The following is a 21,528-nucleotide window of genomic DNA, read 5'->3' as shown; positions in this document are numbered from 1 at the left end:
TCTTCTGTTGCTGTTTGCCTGGCAGCAGAGCCCAACCCCACGTTACCATTCTTAACATAAACTTGAGCAATTCCACAGAATTTGCCCTATGCTTTAAGGTTCATTAAGGTGACTCCAGTTCTGGAGCCCCCATTCCAAGAGGGATGTGGAGATGCTGGAGTGTGTCCAGAGCAGGGCCAGGAGGATGCTCAGAGGCTGCAGCAGCTCTGCTGTGAGCACAGACTGAAAGAGTTGGGGCTGTGCAGGCTGGAGCAGAGGAGGCTCCCAGGTGACCTTCTTGTGGCCTTCCAGGATCTGAAGGGGGCCTAGAAAAACGCTGTGGAGGGACTTTTTATGGTGTCAGGGAGTGAGAGGACTGGGGGGAATGAAGCAAAGCTGGAGGTGGGGAGAGTCAGAGTCGAGATGAGGAGGAAGTTGTTGAGCATGAGAGGGGTGAGAGGCTGGACTGGGTTGCTCAGGGAGGTGGTTGAGGCCCCATGGCTGGAGGTGTTTGAGGCCAGGCTGGCTGAGGCTGTGTGCAGCCTGCTCTAGGGTAGAGTGTCCCTGGGCATGGCAGGGGGTTGGCACTGGCTGCTCCTTGTGGTGCCTTCCAACCCTGCCTGATTCTGTGATTTTTAATGCAAGTTAGTGAAATGCTATGTAGAAGGTAGTGGTCAATTAGACTTTGGCCTAAATTGAGTGCTCTGTGAATAAGTGACTTAAATCCATACAGAAGGAGAGGCTATCTAATGGTCATCTAATGCAACTTCTTGTTGCTCTTGTTGCTCCATTTACAATGCTGTTTTAAAGCAAGGGCACCACATGGAAAAGAAGAAAGTAATTTAAGACCTCCAGCCCTTTGGCAGACCATTGGGATGAGTTCTCTAGGCAGAGCAAGTCCTGATTTGAGGGAAAGTGCTGACCTCCATGCTGCCAGCTGTCACACACTGGAATCACCCTGGATTCAGGCAAACCTGTGAAGAATGACAGTAAGAAAGTAATTTAGCATGGAAGAATATCCATTTCAACAGCTTATATTCAACAGGCTTGAACTGAATGGATAACTTTATTGCCAGATTTCATTTGATGTCTTTAACAACAGTTCACACTGTATCAGCTTCATCATTATTAGGACTATTGCTTTTGTTTGCATCTGATCCCTGTTGCAGGTAAGCATAAAAAAAATCCCCCATTACTGCCAGACTGGAGAATCTGTTGTTGGTTTAAGAGCTGGTAAAAAAGAAATTCTCAACTTAAGAGTCCATTTAAAAAACAACCCTTCTTTTCCTAATCACACTACAAAGAAATACATTAGTGTTTTGGCCTTTAAATTTCTTACATGGTATTTATTTAAGCATGGCAACTCCCAAACTCCCACCCTTTAAGTAACCATAAATCAAGCTCCTCTTTCAGAGGCTGCTTCTTGGGTTAGACTGTGGAGATGTACTTCATACACACTTACACTGGCTTGAGGACGAAGACAGCATCATCTAGTACATAGTAGTCATTATACATATCACCTTCACATAGGTATGGCAGTCTGGTGAAAGCCTCTATGGCAAACCCAGCTTTACTGAAAACTTCTGGCAGGCTATTCACCTGTTCTTCCCAAGTGTGCCCTTTGATTTCCAAAACTTCTGAGGGCTTTTCCCACTTGCCACCTACATTTTCCACATAGGGGTGAAATGGCAGAACTAGTGCTAGAATGACTCTGCCTCTAGTTGGCTCCAGTACACTTCTAATATCTTTTAATACAGTCAGTGGTTGATCACAGCGATCCAGCAAATTCAAACAGCTGATAACATCATATTGAAATCCTATGTTTTGCCATTCATTTATACCAAGCACCCTGTATTTCTTCTTCTGAAGCTGCCATATCATAGTTTCAGACAATTCAGTGGCATAGATTTCTTCAAAGTGAGGACTCATGACTTTAGTGACTTCTCCATCCCCAGCCCCTAAATCGAGAAGTCTGTGGGATTTCCATTCTGGGTTAATTTTAAGCAGTCTTTGAAATTGTTCTGGGGAAAACACAAACATTGAGCCCCTTCCCAGCAGTCCATTGATAGATGTTCTAGACATAAAGAGGCTGAAAATTGAGGACACAAAAGAGCGATAGAGCTGGATAAACAGCCAGCCTGATTTCTCAATGCTGTTGTTTAAGAAGATCTGTGTTCCTTGGTCAAGGTAACTCTGATACTGTGATACTGTGAAACCTGTGCCTTAGACAGCTTCTAGGCAGGCAGAGGCAAATGCAAAATGTTAACCATGCAGAAATAAAAGGTGGGAAAAAATCTGCCTCTCCTTCACTGCAAGTAAAGCTGTTGGGATCATGGAAGAGGGTGAGGGGAGCAACTGTGCACCCAGCTCTTCTTGGGTCTGGTCTGGTTTTGTCTGTTAACACAGCAGGCAGCACCTGGGTGAGAAAAGGGTTAAGGAGATACTGCTAATAAAAGAAAAAGACATTTGACAGCAATGCTGACATCTCACTCTCAAGTTCCCTTCCCCTTTCCTTTCTCCCTCTTCCATCTTCCCTCTCCCCTCATTTCCCCTCTTCTCCCTTTCCCTTTCCATTTCCCTTTCCCTTTTCCTTCCCCTTTCCTTTTTTCCTTTCCCTTTTTTTCCTTCCCCTTTTTTTTCCTTTCATTTTTTTCCTTTCCCTTTTTTCACTTTCCCTTTTTTCCCTTTCCCCTTCCTTTTACCTTTTTTCCCTTTCCTTTTCTCTTTCTCTTTCCCTTTCCCTTTTCTCTTTCTCTTTCTCTTTCCCTTTCCCCCTTTTTCTCCCTTTTATTTCCTTTCCTTTGTTTCCCCTCCTTTCCCTTTTTCTTTCCCCTTCCCCCCCCACCTTTTTTCCCCCCCTTTCTTTCCCTAGGAGCTATTTGGACCCACGCAGTTAAGATCCACAGTAGACATAAGTTGAAACAACAAATGGGATTTCTGCTGGCACAGCTGCAGTCAGGAGTGGTGGGGAGCTGGAGCCACGATGCAGAAGCAGAGGTGTGCAGCTGACACGGGACAGTGAATGTCACCTGTAGCACTGCACCACCTCAGTATCCCCACTGGTTAGCTCTCCGTTGGGTTAGTCTGAGGATGTCACATTGCCATCTAGTAAAGCCAAATACAGGTTCACAAGGGGAAAGCTCTGGGTGTGATTGAGCTGTGAGAACATATGGATGCTACACTCACTGGCCTCTTAAGAACTTAACTTCCAGCTGGGCTCTGTGTAACACAAGAAGGAAGGATATCACATTTCCCCCCATCTCTGCTCCTGGCAGGTGTGTGCTAGGGACTGACTGCTAAATACTTTGTAATTAGTATGCCTTGGAGCAGTCACTGTCATCTTACATCTGTAACTGGAGTGAGGGCACTGTTAGCATGGCTGTGTTCATTTCTTCAGCGTCCCAAGCCTGTAGACCTATACCAGGCAGCCTGAAGGATCAGTGTTTTATGCACGAACCATAGGCAGACCTCAGAACTGTATCTAATTATACCAGTATCTGACTGCACCAGCGTAGCAAGATGTATTATTCATGGGCAGTAATGAACTGCTATTCAAGGGTAGAAAAATCTTATGCATCCTGCCAGTCCTAGAGTTCAATGTCTAATTGAAGATTAAAGACTTGGAGACAATCAATAGCTGTATTTTAGATTTTCAAAACTACTCCTGCACTACATGAACTTTGTCATATTTCCCAGTCTACAGCAAACAGTGGCATCACCTTTCAAAGCAAGTGTCAGACAGACAGACAGAGAAAGGTACTGCTAAGACATAAAGTTAAACAAGTATCTGGAAATGTGCAAACTTTGTGTGCTTTACTGGAGCCCAGGGGTTGTTAGAAGTGCTCTGTGGGTGCTGCACATAATGGTTTAACTATGAAAATGCAACCAAACAAATTTGCTCTGATATGGGTGAAGAACTGGCAGGAGGGCCAGGCCCAGAGAGTGATGGTGAATGGTGCCACAGCCAGCTGGCAGCTGGCACCGGTGGTGTGCCCCAGGGATCAGTGCTGGGCACAGTCCTGTTCAATGTGTTCATTGATGATCTGCACCAGGGGATTGAGTCCAGCATCAGTAAGTTTGCAGATGACACCAAGCTAGGAGCAGCTGTGGAGCTGTTGGAGGGTAGGAGAGCCCTGCAGAGGGACCTGGCCAGGCTGGATGGGTGGGCAGAGGCCAAGGGGATGAGATTGAACAAGGCCAAGTGCAGGGTTCTGCACTTTGGCCACAACAACCCCAAGCAGCACTACAGGCTGGGCACAGAGTGGCTGAGAGCAGCCAGGCAGAGAGGGACCTGAGGATACTGGTAGAGAGGAGCTGAAGCTGAGGCAGCAGTGCCCAGGTGGGCAGCAGAGCCAATGGCATCCTGGGCTGGCTCAGGAGCAGTGTGGGCAGCAGGACAAGGGAGGTTCTTGTGCCCCTGTGCTCAGCACTGCTCAGGCCACCCCTTGAGTGCTGTGTCCAGTTCTGGGCTCCTCAATGCAAGAGAGATGTGGAGGTGCTGGAAGGTGTTTGGAGCAGGGCAGCAAGGCTGGGGAGGGGCCTGGAGCAGAGCCCTGTGAGGAGAGGCTGAGGGAGCTGGGGGGGTGCAGCCTGCAGCAGAGGAGGCTAGTCACTAGTCCCACAGCCAGGCATTAACCCGTTGGGTTTTCATGCCCTCACCAGGCATAGCTCTTTGTGTACAGAGGTAAATGTTGCTTGTGCTCTTGGCCACTTCACCTTTCATCCCAGGGTTCTCAAGTCCTTCTTCACTGCTCTCAAACTTCTTTTTGGGATTTCATCCATTGCCATTTGGAAAATCATCAGTGGGTAGTAGTCTGTTGGGTGGACCAGGGTAGGAAGTTTTCTTACTACATCCTTGACTCTGTCCCCAAGGAAGCAACATACTTCCCTAGAGAGTAGATCTGGTCTGCATGTGGGGCCCTCAGCACCCTTTAGAAGTGAGTCCCCAAGGACAAGCACCTGTCTCCTCCTCTTAACTGTGGGTGTTTTAACAGGCTTGCTCCCTCCTTGTCTCTTTCAGTGACACGGACTAGATAAGTTTCCATGGTGGCTGTTGGATGGTTCCTCTTGCAGAGTATTGCCTTAGGGGAAAACAGGTTCACTGAGAACTGCTAATCTGTTCCTCAGGGCACGGGAGGGACTCGGTGGCTATTGGGGTGGCAATTCCTGTGAGGAACTTGCTTCCATTTTTCTCCACCTTGGGAGTTATTCTGTTTGGGAAGCTGGCAAGTGGGTAGGGAGCTCTCTGTCCTGAGCTCTGCATGGCTGATGGGACTACTTGAGGGCTGGTGGAGTCTGATTCCACCAGCCTAGCTCCTGGCTGCACTCCCCTTGCCCAGGGAGGTCATGGGTGTTCCCTTCCTGGAAATGTTCATTGTGGGAATGCTTATACAAGCAGTGTATGAGCATTTGACCTTCATTCCCTCAGCTTTGGGATGCCTCCCAAGGGGGAGGAAAGACAGTGGGACATCTGGCCCAGGGGACAAGCAAGAAGTGATGTATGTAAAAGGCTGGGCTGTACTCAGCTGGGTTATGCTAATGTGTAAGCATTTGCTCTATGCTCAAGACTATATGAACAGAGGCAGTCAGTCACCTTCCTCCTCCAGCTCAGCCACTAGAGCTCCAGAGAAGGTAAGTAACCTGGTCACAAGGCACACAGGTGTAGTCTGTGCAGTCTGACAGGAATGAGGTGCTATCCCAGCCTGCATTCACCCTGGGCCATTGAGAGGGGCAGCCACTGACCTCTAGCCTTCCCTCTGGACTCCATGGCAGGAGGCAGACAATGCTGCAGGTCATAGACTCATAGAATCAACCAGGTTGGAAGAGACCTCCAAGATCATCCAGTCCAACCCATCTCCTCCCAGGAGAGTATCATGATTTCCTCCTAGTCTATTCACCTCCACTAAGTTAGAGTCCTGCTCTGAACTTAAGGTGATGTTTGGCAGAGCAGCATCAAAGTAGTTGATACAAAACAGAATAACAAAGCATAAAGCCCTGTTAGATACTAATAGCAAAGTGTCAGGGCCACATTTCTGTGCAGCTACTGACACTTCCACTGCTCCTGAGCCACCAGCAAGTGCTTCAGGATCCCAAAATCAATCCTATTATTTAGCTGGCAAAAATTCTTCTCTCCTGCACAGGATACTCAAATCCATAAAGAAACTACCTCCCCTCTACTCTGCCCTGCTGAGACCTCGTCTTGAATACTGTGTTCAGTTTTGGGCCCCCCAGTTTCAGAGGGACAGGGATCTGCTGGAGAGGGTCCAGCAGAGAGCTACAAGGATGATGAGGGGACTGGAGAGTATGGCTGATGAGGAGAGGCTGAGGGACCTGGGGCTGCTTAGTCTGGAGAAGACTGAGAGGGGATTTGATAAATGTTTATAAGTATCTGAGGGCTGCCAGGAGTGGGGGGGGGGACAGGCTCTGCTCACTGCTGCCTGGGGTAGGACAAGGAGCAATGGGAGTAAATTGCAGCACAAGAGGTTCTGCCTCCACACAAGGGGGAACTTCTTTGCTGTAAGGGTCACAGAGCACTGGCACAGGCTGCCCAGAGAGGTTCTGGAGTCTCCTTCTCTGGAGCCTTTCCAGGCCTGTCTGGATGTGTTCCTCTGTGCTCTGTGTTAGATAGGATTGTCCTGCTCTGGCAGGGGGTTGGACTGGATGATCTCCTTGGGTCCCTTCCCTAGCACCCCGTGAGCCTATGAACTATCTCATGTAGTAAGAAAAGGTTGATGATAGTATCACAGTTCAATCTTTACTTTACTGATCCTAGGCTGTTATGCTGCTCAGGTGACATCTTTGTCTGGGAGAGAAACGATAATGTAATACTTGGCTAAGTTCACATTAGTTATCCTTTCATTTCTCCTTTCTCTCGTTCCTTGCTATGTCTTTCTTCTTTCCCTGCTTTTAAACTGCCTTTAATTCCTGCCACTCCACGCTCATGGGAGCCCCTGCACTCTGAGAATACTTGACATTCAGGAAAATACACTTTGTATGTTAAAAATCATTGATGACACAATATTTACAGCCCAAAGGCCAACCGTTTGTGTTTCTTTGGAGAGAGTAAGTGCTTGGAGACCAGCTTTGTGCTGCTGAGCGATAGACATCAAGGAATAACAATACTGCAGTTTCAAACTCAATGGCTTGGGTGGGTTCCAGCAGAGTTAGGTAAGAGATTAGCTGATTTTAGGGGTAAGGCTTATACAGATACACTTGAACCAGAGATGGACATATGTGCTACCATTTCTTCCCTGAACTGTGACCCACCTCTCTGCCTAGAAGGAAGCTTGGATCTTGTGAGCTAAAATACCCACACAAAGTGTAAAACTCTAGCACATTACTTTTTCCTTCTCATGGAAAAAGATGGATTTTTTAAAAAAGAGATATTTTTGGTGATGTTGCAATTAATTGCTTGCAGAAACCGGGGCTGTAGTGAATGCTACCCTCCTGCTTGCTTGCTTTCCGTGTAACAAATAGGCAGCGTTTCTGAAGGCTTGGGTTTTTCACCTGAAAACTGAAATAGAAACTACTTTAGAGATCATAGGATCACAGAATCAGCCAGGGTTGGAAGGCACCACAAGGAGCAGCCAGTTCCAACCCCCCTGCCATGCCCAGGGACACCCTACCCTAGAGCAGGCTGCACACAGCCTCAGCCAGCCTGGCCTCAAACACCTCCAGCCATGGGGCCTCAACCACCTCCCTGGGCAACCCAGTCCAGCCTCTCACCACTCTCCTGCTCAACAACTTCCTCCATCTCCAGGCTGAATCTCCTCATCTCCAGCTTTGCTCCATTCCCCCCAGTCTTGTCATTACCTGATAGATTTCAGCTTTTTTGTAGGCCCACTTCAGATCCTGGAAGGCCACAACAAGGTCACTTGGGAGCCTCCTCTGCTCCAGACTCAGTAGCCCCAACTCTTTCAGTCTGTGCTCACAGCAGAGCTGCTGCAGCCTCTCAGCATCCTCCTGGCCCTTCTCTGGACACTCTCCAGCATCTCCACAGCCCTCTTGTAATGGGGGCTCCAGAGCTGGATGCAGTACTCCAGGTGGGGTCTCAGCGGAGTGCAGTAGAGGAGGAGAATCCCCTCCCTGGCCCTGCTGGCCACACTTCTGCTGCTGCAGCCCAGGCTCTGCTTGGCTTTCTGGGCTGCAAGTGCACACTGCTGGCTCCTGTTGAGCTTCTCCTCCAGCAGCACCCCCAAGTCCCTCTCCTCAGAACTGCTCTCCAGCCACTCCCTGCCCAGCCTGCATGTGCGCTTGGGGTTGCCCCGACCCAGATTCAGCCTCTCTAATAGATGGGTAATTTTAGCACTGTTTGTAGAGGTCTATTTTATACTCCAGGCAAGATTTATAACGTTTGCAATTGGCATGGTTTACTCTAATAGGGTTAATTTTGGTGGTGAGACAAAACCTGCGCGAGGTATTTATGGCACCATTAGGAACCTCGCCGTGTGCCTGGGGAACGCAGCGCCGTTTGCTTTGTGCCTTTGACCCCTGCTTGTTATTAGGTGCACTTTACTAAATCAGCAGGAGGAGATAGGTCACTAACGACTATTACCAAGCTAATAATAATTATAAGGGGGAAAAACCCTGTTATTGATGTTTCAGACATCATTTCATATCTGCTGCTCCTGAGACGCTGATCTGTGATTTGCATTATTAGGAATGAACTTTCTGTGACCTGTCCTCTGACGTGACTTAGACTGCTTGGCCTGATTGTCACACACTGGCCTTTCTAGCAATGAAATGGTTGTGTTTGACTATCTGCATGGACTTCAAAGGCAGTTTTCTTGTCACCATTGTTCTAGGGTTAATTGAGAAGAGAGGAGACAATTTAGGAGTAGTGCATGTGAGAAAAAAAATTGCGATGGATAATAAGAAGATAATTCCCTCTACAGCTACCTAAAAGGAGGTGGTAGTGAGGCTGGAGCTGGTCTCTGCTCCTGAATTACTGATTATAGGACAAGAGGAAATGGCCTCAAGTTGCACCAGGGCAGGTTTAGGTTGGCTGTTGGGAGGAAGTTCTTCCCTGAGCAGGTGGTCAGGCACTGGCACAGGCTGCCCAGGGAGGTGGTGGAGTCACCACCCCTGGAGGTGTTTAAGAGGAGAGTGGCTGTGGGGCTTGAGGCTATGCTCTGGTGATGAAGGCTGCTGGGATGAAGGTTGGACTGGATGATGCTGGTGGTCCTGTCCAACCATAGTGATTCCTAGTGCTGAGATGTGCCGAGGGGTTTGATTTAGCCAAGGACTTGTCAGTGTGGAACTAATGATTGGACTTGATGAGCTTGAAGGAATGCTTGTCATCTTTAAGAGAAGAACTCAGAAGCACCAGGACAGAGGAGGTGTTGAAGCAGAGCCTGGCTGGGGCACTTAGTGCCATGGTCTGGTTGATTGGGCAGGGCTGGGTGTTAGGTTGGCCTGGATGAGCTTGGAGGTCTCTTCCATCCTGCTTGATTCTATGATTCTATTCTATTGGTTAGGGGCTGGAGCAGAGGTGTTAATTCCGTGGACTAGAAAGTGTCTTGTCTATTACAGGATCACAGAATCAGTCAGGGTTGGAAGGGAGCACAAGGGTCACCTAGTTCCAACCCCCCTGCCATGGGCAGGGACACCCTAGCCTATTGCAGGACCCGGCAGATGTATCCATGCACATCCAGCAATAAGCATGGCTGCTCTCACAGGAATGACTTACTGTCTAGCCACCAAAAAAACGCTAAAAGTCATTGTCTGGGCTGAAAGTGAGGCCAGCGGGATGCATGTCCTGCTCTCAGCTTCTCCGGGTGCACAGGTAACCCCCCCAGTCTCCGTCAGGGCAGAGCACAGAGCGAGTGAGGCTGATGCGCTCTAAAGCCTGGTGGTCTGTGCTCACTTCAGAGTGTACCCAGAGAGAATTTATGGGCACAATACCTTGGTGGCACCGAGGAGGCTATCGGTGCTATTTACAGACAATTTAGAGGAGTAAACCTGCAGTTACGCCTCTATTTGCTTTCCCTTGTGGTCTCCCTGCAACGCTTCCTAATCCTATTGTGACTCGATTGTCTGGCAGCGAAGTGCTCCGCAGAGGCCAGTAATTGGCTGGCGGGTCCAAAGGAGGCTGCTGTGTGCTCAGGCTGGCAGAGGTCACTCCGCAGCAGCGCCGCTCGTCGCCGGAGCGGAGCGCTGAGCGCCCTGCTACACCCAACGCCCGTGGAAGGGTGGGTGGGTGTGCTCGGGGAGGGGGTCTGCGTGTGACCCGGAGCAGAAGGAGCCTGTGATCAACGGTATGCAAAACAGCTCCGGGATGGAACACATTAACTGTGCTCAGCAGCAGCTCTGCCGGCTCTGCGCCGGGCTGGCGGCGCTGCGCAGGCTCCTCTTGGCCGCGTCTACACCAAGCGGAGCGCAGGGATGAGCGCAGGAGATGGCTTGGAGGCAGCTGAAGAGTTGCCCTTGTGTGCCTCTGGCTCCTGCGAATTTTAATCAGGCTCTCAGTGCTAATTGCACATCAGCCAAACTGGAGTTCTGGCACAGCGGAGGCCTCAGCCAGCTCCTGCGCATTCGCTGTGGGGAGGAAAGGGAAGCAGAGTGCCGGCAGGGAGGCAGGTAGGGCCCCAGGTCGCCGCAGGAGCAGAGGTGACATCCCTGTGCTCCAGAAGGCAGAGAGGAGGGCAGGGGAAAAACCTCTCAGGAGGACCAAACTTCATTGCTCCTGGTGAGAAATAACTCATCATTTGATAACGCTTAAACAGAGGAAAGGCGTTTGTGTGACCCTTGTCTCACCTGAGCTGCCCTGCCACCTGACCCCTCCCAGAGGCTGAGGGGTGTCCCCTCCTCGGGGATGACCGAGGGAGGAGGTGTCTGCCCTCTGCCCTGGCTCTGGCAGTACCACGAAGCAGACACCGCAGCGCCTATGCCTGCAGGCAAGCCTGGTTTGCTCTCCTCGGTGCGGTACAGCCCCTGTTGTGCACAGCAGCCTGGCGGGCAGAGGTCTGCCAGCAGCAGAGAGCACACCTGGGGTGTAGTCTGAGGTGGCTGCAGCCCTGTAGCACCCCACTGGAGGAGGGGAGCCCTGTGGTCAGAAAACACTACAAAACCACAAAAAGGCTGGGGAGGGACTTCTTAGGGTGTCAGGGAGTGACAGGACTGGGGGGAATGGAGCAAAGCTGGAGGTGGGGAGAGCCAGCCTGGCTGTGAGGAGGAAGTTGTTGGTGATGAGGGTGGTGAGCGGCTGGACTGGGTTGCCCAGGGAGGTGGTTGAGGCTCCATGGCTTGGAGGTGTTCGAGGCCAGGCTGGCTGAGGCTATGTGCAGCCTGCTCTAGGGTAGGGTGTCCCTGGGCATGGCAGGGGGTTTGGAACTGGCTGCTCCTTGTGGTCCCTTCCAATCGTGCCTGATTCTATGATTCTACTGGGTGCTCTAGGGAGAGCATTTCCTGCTCCTTAGTGAACCATAGGGAAGGGAGAGGAAAGGTCACTGTATGGGAATGGCACAAGGGCAGAGAGAAACTGAGCAGAGGAGTACACAGCTGGGGAGGCAGCGTGTTCACCTGAGACCCAGAAGATCTGAAACGTTGGCCCACGCCCTGAGGATCGGGTATGTATTTCACATGATGCCTCGGAATTAACCCCTGAGGACTCTCCATTCTGCAGGATCACTTAATTTCATGAACCTGTTTCAAGTTTCAAATCCCAGTTGAGCAGAGAGCCACGCAGAGGACAGCTGGGGTCTGGCATGCATGCCTCTCATTATAGCCTGTTTCATCTCTAGTGGATCCTTACCTAGTAGATCCATACAGCATCTTCCTGAACTCCCTCTCCAATCACTGGATGCAGAACTTTTATGTTGAGGTCATTCTTGCCAATCACTCTCTCAAACAGTTTAATATGTGACCAATCCTGCGTCCTTCAGCAGAGGTAAAGTGCTGCCCACTATCATGAGTGTGCTAGTTTATCTTCTTAAAATGGGATCTTCACCTACAGCTATGTTACTCAACATCTCTTTATCATCCTCTCAGTCCTGTCTGCCTTATCCTGGTGGCTAACTCCAAATCAGGAAGCATTTTGCTGTCTCTTTTGTACAAGATGTTATTTATGCTGAGTAGTACTTGCAGCCACAGCCATAATGACATCAATGACAAAGGGAAAGCACTGGATCTGCTGCAGTCACTGCTCTGGAGAAGGGCAGCTTTCATGGCAGAGCAGTGGAGAGCCTTTTGCTTTTTTTCTCCTTTTCTCTCTTTTAATTTGAAGATAATTGTGTGGAAGATTCAGTGAGAACTCAGAAATGCTGCTCCTTAAGCAGGCAAGAGGCTGCCAAGCACGTAGCCTCCTGACTCCAGAGTTCATGGCAGGAGGTTTCTCCTGGCTGGATCCTGCTGTACCCACATGCACCTCCCCAGGTGCCACATCCCTTGCCTTGGTCACTGCACCAGCTCTGCTGTGCACAGTACTTTCAGTCATATATAAGTGATTCACTCTGGCATTAGAGAAAATGATATGCAACTATTTACGTGAAGGTAACATATTGAAGGAGATTCTGAGGGGCCAAACTCTTTATGTGAAGGAGATTTTGAGGGAAGCAGGGAGATGATGGAAGCCTCTGTTAGCCCAAACCAAAGCTACAGAAAGGTTGCACACATATTCCACAGGCACTACTGCATTCAGAAACACAGACTCTGAAGAACCTTTCCAGGGCCAGCTGAGTCAGGCAAGGGAGCTGAAGCCTCGACAGATCCAGCAGCTAAATGTTGTGTCTTGACTTCTGAAACTTACAAGGATGCCATCAATCATAGAATCAGACAGAGAAACTGTCGCCTGGCTACAGCCTCCCTTCAGGTAGTTGTAGCCAGCAATGAGGGCTGCCCTGAGCCTAGTGGTGGCACAGGTAATGGCACTAAACGTTGTTAGATAGATTGGTGGGTGTCTGAAAGTCACCAGATGCTTGTGTTTAGCCATCCAGATCCCTCTGCCAGCCTAGTGACAGCAGAGAATTTGGAGGACAATGTCAGCCTGCAGCCATTTTATTTCCAAGGCCATTCCCAATCTTTAATATTTAAATGTTTATAATTTGTAGGTGTCAATATGAGGCTGAACCTTAATTAACCTACCCTTTCAGAGTGGGCTGTGCTAATTCCCTTCCTGTCTTTGCAAACCTTTACATTATGAAATAAAGACACTTGAGCTTGGAAAAAAAAATCAGCCCCAAAACCTGATTGTACACAAAAAGTGATCCTGTTGGGTTAGGTCTGCTAAAACTATGAATATTTGATCTCTTAATTGTAGCTCTGCCTTGAATGACATTTTAAAACCTCTGATTTTGTTAAGTTTCATCTTAATAATTTAATTGGATAAAACCAAGATAAGAGGTTTAGTGACATACATTCTGAAATTAATGAGTTGAGTGCCAGAGGATGAACTGTGTTACCCACTCCAAGTGCACATATGCACTAATTAATGTAGTCTAGCTTTGGTTTAAGTGCATTTGATAATCTGCTGTGTGCAGTACTTCCAGAGGATCACAGGATACCAGGGTTTGGAAAGGACCCAAGGAGATCATCATAGAGTCATAGAATCAGTCAGGGTTGGAAGACACCACAAGGAGCAGCCAGTTCCAACCCCCTGCCATGCCCAGGGACACCCTACCCTAGAGCAGGCTGCACACAGCCTCAGCCAGCCTGGCCTCAAACACCTCCAGCCATGGGGCCTCAGCCACCTCTCTGGGCAACCCATTCCAGCCTCTCACTACTCTCATCACCAATAACTTCCTCCTCACAGCCACTCTGAACCTACCCATCTCCAGCTTTGCTCCATTCTCCCCAGTCCTGTCACTTCCTGACACCCTAAAAAGTCCCTCCCCAGCTTTTTTGTAGCTCCCTTCAGATCCTGGAATGGCCACAAGAAGGTCACCTGGGAGCCTCCTCTTCTCCAGCCTGCACAGCCCCAACTCTTTCAGTCTGTGCTCACAGCAGAGCTGCTGCAGCCTCTGAGCATCCTCCTGGCCCTGCTCTGGACACACTCCAGCATCTCCACATCCCTCTTGTAATGGGGGCTCCAGAACTGGATGCAGTACTCCAGGTGGGGTCTCATCAGAGCACAGCAGAGGGGGGGAATCACCTCCCTGGCCCTGCTGGCCACACTGCTGCTGCTGCAGCCCAGGCTCTGCTTGGCTCTCTGGGCTGCAAGTGCACACTGCTGGCTCCTGTTGAGCTTCTCCTCCAGCAGCACCCCCAAGTCCCTCTCCTCAGAACTGCTCTCCAGCCACTCACTGCCCAGCCTGGATTGGTGCTTGGCATTGCCTCGGCTGGAGATCATCCAGTCCAACCCCCTTGTCAGAGCAGGACCACACAATCTAACACAGATCACAGAGGGACACATCCAAACAGCCCTTGAAAGGCTCCATGGAAGGAGACTCAACAAGGACAAGTGCAGAGTTTATAGAGGAGCCAGAAAATGAAATAAAGAAGTCAATCTCATCTGATAAGTGTGGGAAAGATTTATTTTTCTCATAAACACTTCAAAACTGAGGGAATCCAGGTCTCAGGAGTTTGTAACTCATTTTATTTTTAACAAGACAGATATGTTAAAGTCAATAATTGCCTCCTCATCCAGGGGACACACATGAGTGACACCTGCAAAGGAAAATGGGGTGGGGGGGGAGGGCATTTTTGTGACAGGTACGAAAAAGATATTTCAAACTGTTTAACAGTAAGGTGAGAAGGGAGATGGTAAAGGCAATTTAAATGGAAGAAAACAGCACTGAACACTTGGGTAATGGTTTTAGAAGAATTGATGGAAAGTCTCTATTTCACCAACACTTTGTACTGCAAACTGTTAGTTAAATCTTTAGGAGAGCCTAAAAAACCTTTTCATAAATCTCTGTGGTACCCTTTTTTTTTTTTTTTTTTATTAGTTCAAAATAAACCAGATGCACATTTCTGGGTTTATTCTTGCTATCAGGAACAGCCATGTTAGTAGGAATTGTTATGGACCCCTTTAAAGTAGAATCATGGAACCACAGAATCATAGAATCAGATAGGCTGGAAGTGACCTCCAAGCTCATCCAGCCCAACCTAGCACCCAGCCCTGCCCAGTCAACCAGACCATGGCACTAAGTGCCCCAGCCAGGCTTGCCTTCAACACCTCCAGCCACAGCCACTCCACCACCTCCCTGGGCAGCCCATTCCAATGCCAATCACTCTCTCTGCCAGGAACTTCCTCCTAACATCCAGCCTAGACCTGCCCTGGCACAGCTTGAGACTGTGTCCCCTTGTTCTGTTGCTGCTTGCCTGGCAGCAGAGCCCAACCCCACCTGGCTACAGCCTCCCTGCAGGCAGCTGCAGACAGCAATGAGCTCTGCCCTGAGCCTCCTCTGCTGCAGGCTGCACACCCCCAGCTCCCTCAGCCTCTCCTCACAGGGCTCTGCTCCAGGCCCCTCACCAGCTTTGGCGCCCTCCTCTGGACACCTTCCAGTACTGCAACCTCTCTCTTGAATGGAGGAGCCCAGAACTGGACACAGCACTCAAGGGGTGGCCTCAGCAGTGCTGAGCACAGGGGCAGAAGAACCTCCCTTATCCTGCTGCCCACACTGCTCCTGAGCCAGCCCAGGATGCCATTGGCTCTGCTGCCCACCTGGGCACTGCTGCCTCATCTTCAGCTACTCTCCCCCAGCACCCCCAGATCCCTTTCTTCCTGGCTAGACAGCCTGTGGGCCCTGGCACATATCTGCACAAGTGCTCACTGTGTGCCTGGACATGTGTCTGGGATCTCTAGCTTGGCAGCCTCTTGTGCCATGTGTCTACAGCCTTCGATTTTATGTGCCACAGAGTACAGATGTCTCCTCTTTGTGTTTTCAGCGGAGGACTAAAAATGCTTGTGGGTGCCTTGAAATCAATATTTATGATGCTAATATAGCATGAAGTCCACAAGTTTGAAAATTGAGCCCTGGATTGCATGAATAATACATCACTTTATAACAACAGTACTGGAACTGGAGATGATAAAACAACCAAATGTTAAAACCCCTCAGATGAATAGCCAATGTGATGCAGATATTGGCAAACTGTTGGGCAAGAGTGAGGAAACCAGAGGCAAGACATGAGGCATTCTGAAGTGTTATCTCACCCAGACATTATGGGTGTCCAGGAAGAGAGGGAATGAAAACAAGCAGCTGATCTGTGTGGTATGAAGCTTCTGAGGACATACAGATGCATTCCATTGTCTGGAGGCCACAGTCCTTTTCTAGCTTCCATGCTCCCTGCATTTCACAGAATTTCTTGGATAGGAAAAGCCCTTCAAGCTCATCGAGTCCAATCATTAGTTCCACACTGACAAGTCCTTGACTAAACCAAACCCTCAGCACAACATCGAATCATAGAATCACAGCATCAGTCAGGGTTGGAAGGGACCACAAGGATCAGCCAGTTCCAACCTCCCTGCCATGCCCAGGGACACCCTGCCCTAGAGCAGGCTGCACACAGCCTCAGCCAGCCTGGCCTCAAACACCTCCAGCCATGGGGCCTCAACCACCTCCCTGGGCAACCCAGTCCAGCCTCTCACCACTCTCATGCTCAACAACTTCCTCCTCACCTCCAACCTGACTCTCCCACCTCCACCTTTGCTCCATTCCCCCCAGTCCTCTCACTCCCTGACACCCTAAAAAGTCCCTCCCTAGATTTTTTGGAGGCCTCTTTCAGATCCTGGAAGGCCACAAGAAGGTCACCTGGGAGCCTCCTCTTATCCAGACTCAACAGCCCCAACTCTTTCAGTCTGTGCTCACAGCAGAGCTGCTGCAGCCCTCTCAGCATCCTCCTGGCCCTGCTCTGGACACTCTCCAACATCTCCACATCCCTCTTGGAATGGGAGCGCCAGAGCTGGATGCAGTACTCCAGGTGAGTCTCCAGGGGTGAATCACATCTAATCACTATGAATTGCTACCCTTGGAAAGGACCACCAGGATCATTACTACCAGGAACTCAAAGTGGTTCCTTGATTTGTAGCATTCCTAGCAGGATCTGAAAAAATATGTCCTACCTCTGGTCCTTCCATGGATTTTTGCACAATGAAGTAATGCCCTGTAGTTAAGAGCAGTCTGCCATTTGTTCAGAGTCAGCTCCCGTGGCATGATATTCCAGTAGTCAATCTGTTTACTTTTTATTGCCTGGCATCCTTATGGGAGAACCATTTCATTGCACAATTTGGCACATGTTCTTCAAACTCTCCAGCACATGATACATGAGACCTTCTCTCTAATTGGCTACCATAGAATAAAAAGGAAAGACAAACGTACACTTTCCCCCTCCAACTGGTTGAGCAATAGGGATACTCCTCAGCAGTGTGAGTTTCAGGATTGTTAATACAAAAGTACTGCTCACTGCTCTGAGTTAGCAGCATGCCATCACTTTTTTAATTGGCTTTTGAGTGCAAAACAAAATGAAACAAACAATGAACAAACTCACCACTGAGTTCAAACATGGGGAACAGCAGTTTGCAGCTGGACTGAAAAGCAACTTCTGCTCTCCTTCAAGTACTGAGGTCTTAAAAACAGTAAAATCAGCTCCTAAATAAAGTTGTAATACAGTAAAAATAGTAATAATAATAATACAATAGAAACAAATAATGCATAATAATAGTAACAGTAGTAATATCAATAGTAATAACAATAACAATAATAGAAATAGAATCATGGAATCAACCAGGTTGGAAGTGACCTCCAAGCTCATCCAGTCCAACCTAGCACCCAGCCCTGGCCAATCAACCAGACCATGGCACTAAATGCCCCAGCCAGGCTTTTCTTGAACACCTCCAGGGACAGAGACTCCACCACCTCCCTGGGCAGCCCATTCCAATGCCAATCACTCTCTCGGCCAACAACTTCCTCCTAACATCCAGCCTAGACCTCCCCTGGAACAACTTGAGACTGTGTCCTCTTGTCCTGAGCCAGCCCAGGATGCCATTGGTTCTCCTGCCCACCTGGGCACACTACTGACTCATGTTTAGCTACTCTCTACCAGCACCCCCAGGTCCCTCCCTGCCTGGCTGCTCTCAGCCACTCTGTCCCCAGCCTGTAGTGCTGCTTGGGGTTGTTGTGGCCAAAGTGTAGAACCCTGCACTTGGCCTTGTTAAATCTCATCCCAATGGCCTCTGCCCACCCATCCAGCCTGGCAAGGTCCATTGACAGTTTTGTATTACTACAATAGTAGTAGTAATAATAGTAATCATCATCATCATCATCATCATCACCATCATCACAGAATGTCTTAGACTGCAAAAGCCCTTCAAGCTCATCGAGTCCAATCATGAGTTTCACACTGACAAGTCCTTGACTAAACCAAACCCCTCAGCACAACATCCCATCACTGTGAATCGCTATGGTTGGACAGGACCACCTGCATCATTCAGTCCAACCTTCATCCCAGCAGCCTTCATCACCAGAGCATAGCCTCAAGCCCCACAGCCACTCTCCTCTTAAACACCTCCAGGGATGGTGACTCCACCACCTCCCTGGGCAGCCTGTGCCAGTGCCTGACCACCTGCTCAGGAGAGAACTTCCTCCTAACAGCCAACCTAAACCTCCCCTGATGCAGAATGATACAACAGGAACAAATAATGCATAATAATAGCAACAATAGTAATAACAACAGCAATATAAGCAACAACAACAACAATAATAATAACAGCTGAGCCAAAATAATGTATTCTATGTTTTATAGATTTTCAAGCAGTTTTGAAAACTCCAAGAGCTGGGCTAGTGATGCTGGCAGAACTGTAAGTGTAGTGGTGTGAATGGGGCTGCTGTAATGAGAGAAACTATTGCTTGGAACCAGGACAAGGATATTCTTTTCTGAGCTTCTTACAGTCCCCACACCCCTGGAGTACCATTTGAGACAATGATGAACTGTGGTCTCAATTCCCTTATTAGCTGTAAGACCTAAAAATTATATGTGCAATTAAAAGGCAAAATGCTGATATTACTCATAAGAAGCATTTTGTACATTAGCAAGGTACAAAAGTCTGCTGACACTTTGCAACAGAGAGAGTCAGCAGGGCAGAAGATTAATAGAGCCTCATAAATTTGCAGGGCGAAAGCAGTAGATGGGGCAGAATAAGCACGTTGTGTTAGAGATAAATAAAGGGCATGGTCATCCTGACAGAACATTTAACAAGGATTACATGCCCTTCTTTTAGACAATTTGCTGGGTTAGCACTGGGCTGCTTTGTGTAACTACATATAATTACCTCACAGCAGCTCCAGCTAGTATCATAAAGACCCTTTAGCCTTTCGGGCAGAAGAGCGTCGTGGAGAAAGCTTTTGAGACGGAATAGGCTGCCTTGCTGCTTCTTTTCTGCAGCACAGCCCTCCCCTCCTTTTCTGGCCACAGGGTTGCCCAAGGAATGACACTTCCTCCAGGTCCTTCTCACGGCTTCAAGCTGTGATGGTTTGGGTGTTACCCGCCCCCCCCCATCCCCCAGACTAGACTAAATCCACTTAGGGTTCTTAAGCAAACAAACAGTTTTAGCTGACGCTTGTCGATAGTCCTAACATACACAGCAGGCCACAGACATAGTTGAAACTGTTCAAGGATGCTACTTCCAAATGTCTGATACCCTCATAGAATTGTTCAGTTTTATAACCTGAAATTAAATCTATTTGAGGAGCTGGATCGACCCAGGCAGTTTCAGAAAGAAGGAGAAAATCCACTGGGAACTCATAATGGGAGGTGTTGAAGCAAAGCCTGGATAGGGCACTTAGTGCCATGGTCTGGTTGACTGCCCAGGGCTGGGTGCTAGGTTGGACTGGATGATCCTGGAGGTCTCTGCCAAGCTGGCTGATTCTGTGATTCTATGACTCAGCCACTCTGGAAAATTGAATGAAGCTTTCTATGTACAGCTGAGCACAAGACCCAAGCAGGTATTGACAATATCTATACAGCCTGAGACAGACATAGACAAGGTAAAAAGTAATGCAGGAACACAACAGCCCTGCCAGAAACCAGAGTGCCCAGGAGGGGCTTCCAACCACCCTTCCACCTCCTTCCCACACCTCTACCTTACTTTGCCTTACGTTCAAGGTGAGTTTGGAGAATTGGCCAAGGGGTTATGAAGCAGAAGGATTAGTCAAGGAGAAAGTTAGGGAGAGAAGTGCAGGCAAACAAAAAAACTCAGACAGAGACTCCTATATCTGAGTGCTAGGTTGGACTGGATGAGCTTGGAGGTCCCTTCCAACCTGCTTGATTCTATGCTTGATTCCACAATGTCAGGAGACCTGGTGCTGGACTTTTTGCCTGGATAGCATCCGCTCTCTGGAAAGAAAGCATTCAGTTGTCTCCAAGTGGAATGTCATATTGCTTTTCAGAAAGGCTTTTTGCCAGCAGTACTTAGAACAAGTAGATCCACACATGCACTAATTACATTTAGCATAACACCCTTATTTAAAATGTAAATGGTTACAGTTATTCTTTAATGTCACTTGTGATAAATCTGCAGAGCATTAATTCCCCAAGCAAGGTGCCTTATTTAGTTCATAAATAATAACAAAAATAAAATTCAAAGTGTTTACTGTTTGCAAATAGTAAATACAGGTTCAAGGCAGAATTACTAACAGGGATATTTTATTCTGGCTAAGGTGGTGTATTTTTATTTTGGTGATATCAACACTTGGTTTAGATGTTTTTCTTATTGTTTTATTATTGATTTATATATCACTACTATCTATCACTACCTGAAGGAATGCAAACCATAGAATCATAGAATCAAGCAGGATGGAAGAGACCTCCAAGCTCACCCAGTCCAACCTAGCACCCAGCCCTGCCCAATCAACCAGACCATGGCACTAAGTGCCCCAGCCAGGCTTGGCTTCAACACCTCCAGGGATGGTGACTCCACCACCTCCCTGGGCAGCCCATTCCAATGCCAATCACTCTCTCTGCCAGGAACTTCCTCCTAACATCCAGCCTAGACCTGCCCTGGCACAACTTGAGACTGTGTCCCCTTGTTCTGTTGCTGCTTGGCTGGCAGAGGAGACCAACCCCACCTGGCTACAGCCTCCCTGCAGGCAGCTGCAGACAGCAATGAGCTCTGCCCTGAGCCTCCTCTGCTGCAGGCTGCACACCCCCAGCTCCCTCAGCCTCTCCTCACAGGGCTCTGCTCCAGGCCCCTCACCAGCCTTGCTGCCCTTCTGTGGACACCTTCCAGCACCTCAACATCTCTCCTGAATCGATGCTGAAAATAAGGTGATATCTTTACCTGGCTTTTTGTCACCCTACAGAAGCTGAGATCCGCTCGTACACATGGCAGCTTTTCAAGGTGCCAGGCAGCTGAGCCTGTGTTTCTGAAGGCAGAGATGGATTTGAATTTACTCGAGCTAGAAATTACTGGCAAGAGCCAGAGGCAAAAACGAGAAAGTCCTGAATTCACTCAAAAAATGAGCATCTTTCATAGTTTCTAATAAAGTTTTGAAAAGCAGGGGCTGTGCTGTTTTTAATGGCCCAATGAATCTAAAAAATGAGCCAGCTCTTCTGGCAGGCAGCAAAGCCCACAGAGCCTATGGCTGAACACTGTAGAAGCAGGCAAAGCAACTC

The 21,528-nt window shown here is 48.8% G+C and overlaps 1 protein-coding gene across 1 annotated transcript; it reads right to left on the bottom strand.

The window, feature by feature from the left end:
- Nucleotides 1–1,026: 1,026 nt before the first annotated feature.
- LOC135175177 (protein-L-histidine N-pros-methyltransferase-like) lies at nt 1,027–11,751 on the bottom strand. Its single transcript, XM_064142944.1, has 3 exons — nt 11,732–11,751; nt 9,940–10,421; nt 1,027–2,186 (listed from the first exon to the last, which is right to left on the bottom strand). Exons 1-3 carry the CDS (start codon nt 11,749–11,751, stop codon nt 1,438–1,440), a joined length of 1,251 nt encoding a protein of 416 aa, XP_063999014.1. The 3' UTR covers nt 1,027–1,437.
- Nucleotides 11,752–21,528: the final 9,777 nt, after the last annotated feature.

The sequence above is a fragment of the Pogoniulus pusillus genome, chromosome 5 (assembly GCF_015220805.1).
Source record: "Pogoniulus pusillus isolate bPogPus1 chromosome 5, bPogPus1.pri, whole genome shotgun sequence".
Lineage (NCBI taxonomy): Eukaryota > Metazoa > Chordata > Aves > Piciformes > Lybiidae > Pogoniulus > Pogoniulus pusillus.
This window is presented reverse-complemented; position numbering and strand designations above follow the sequence as displayed.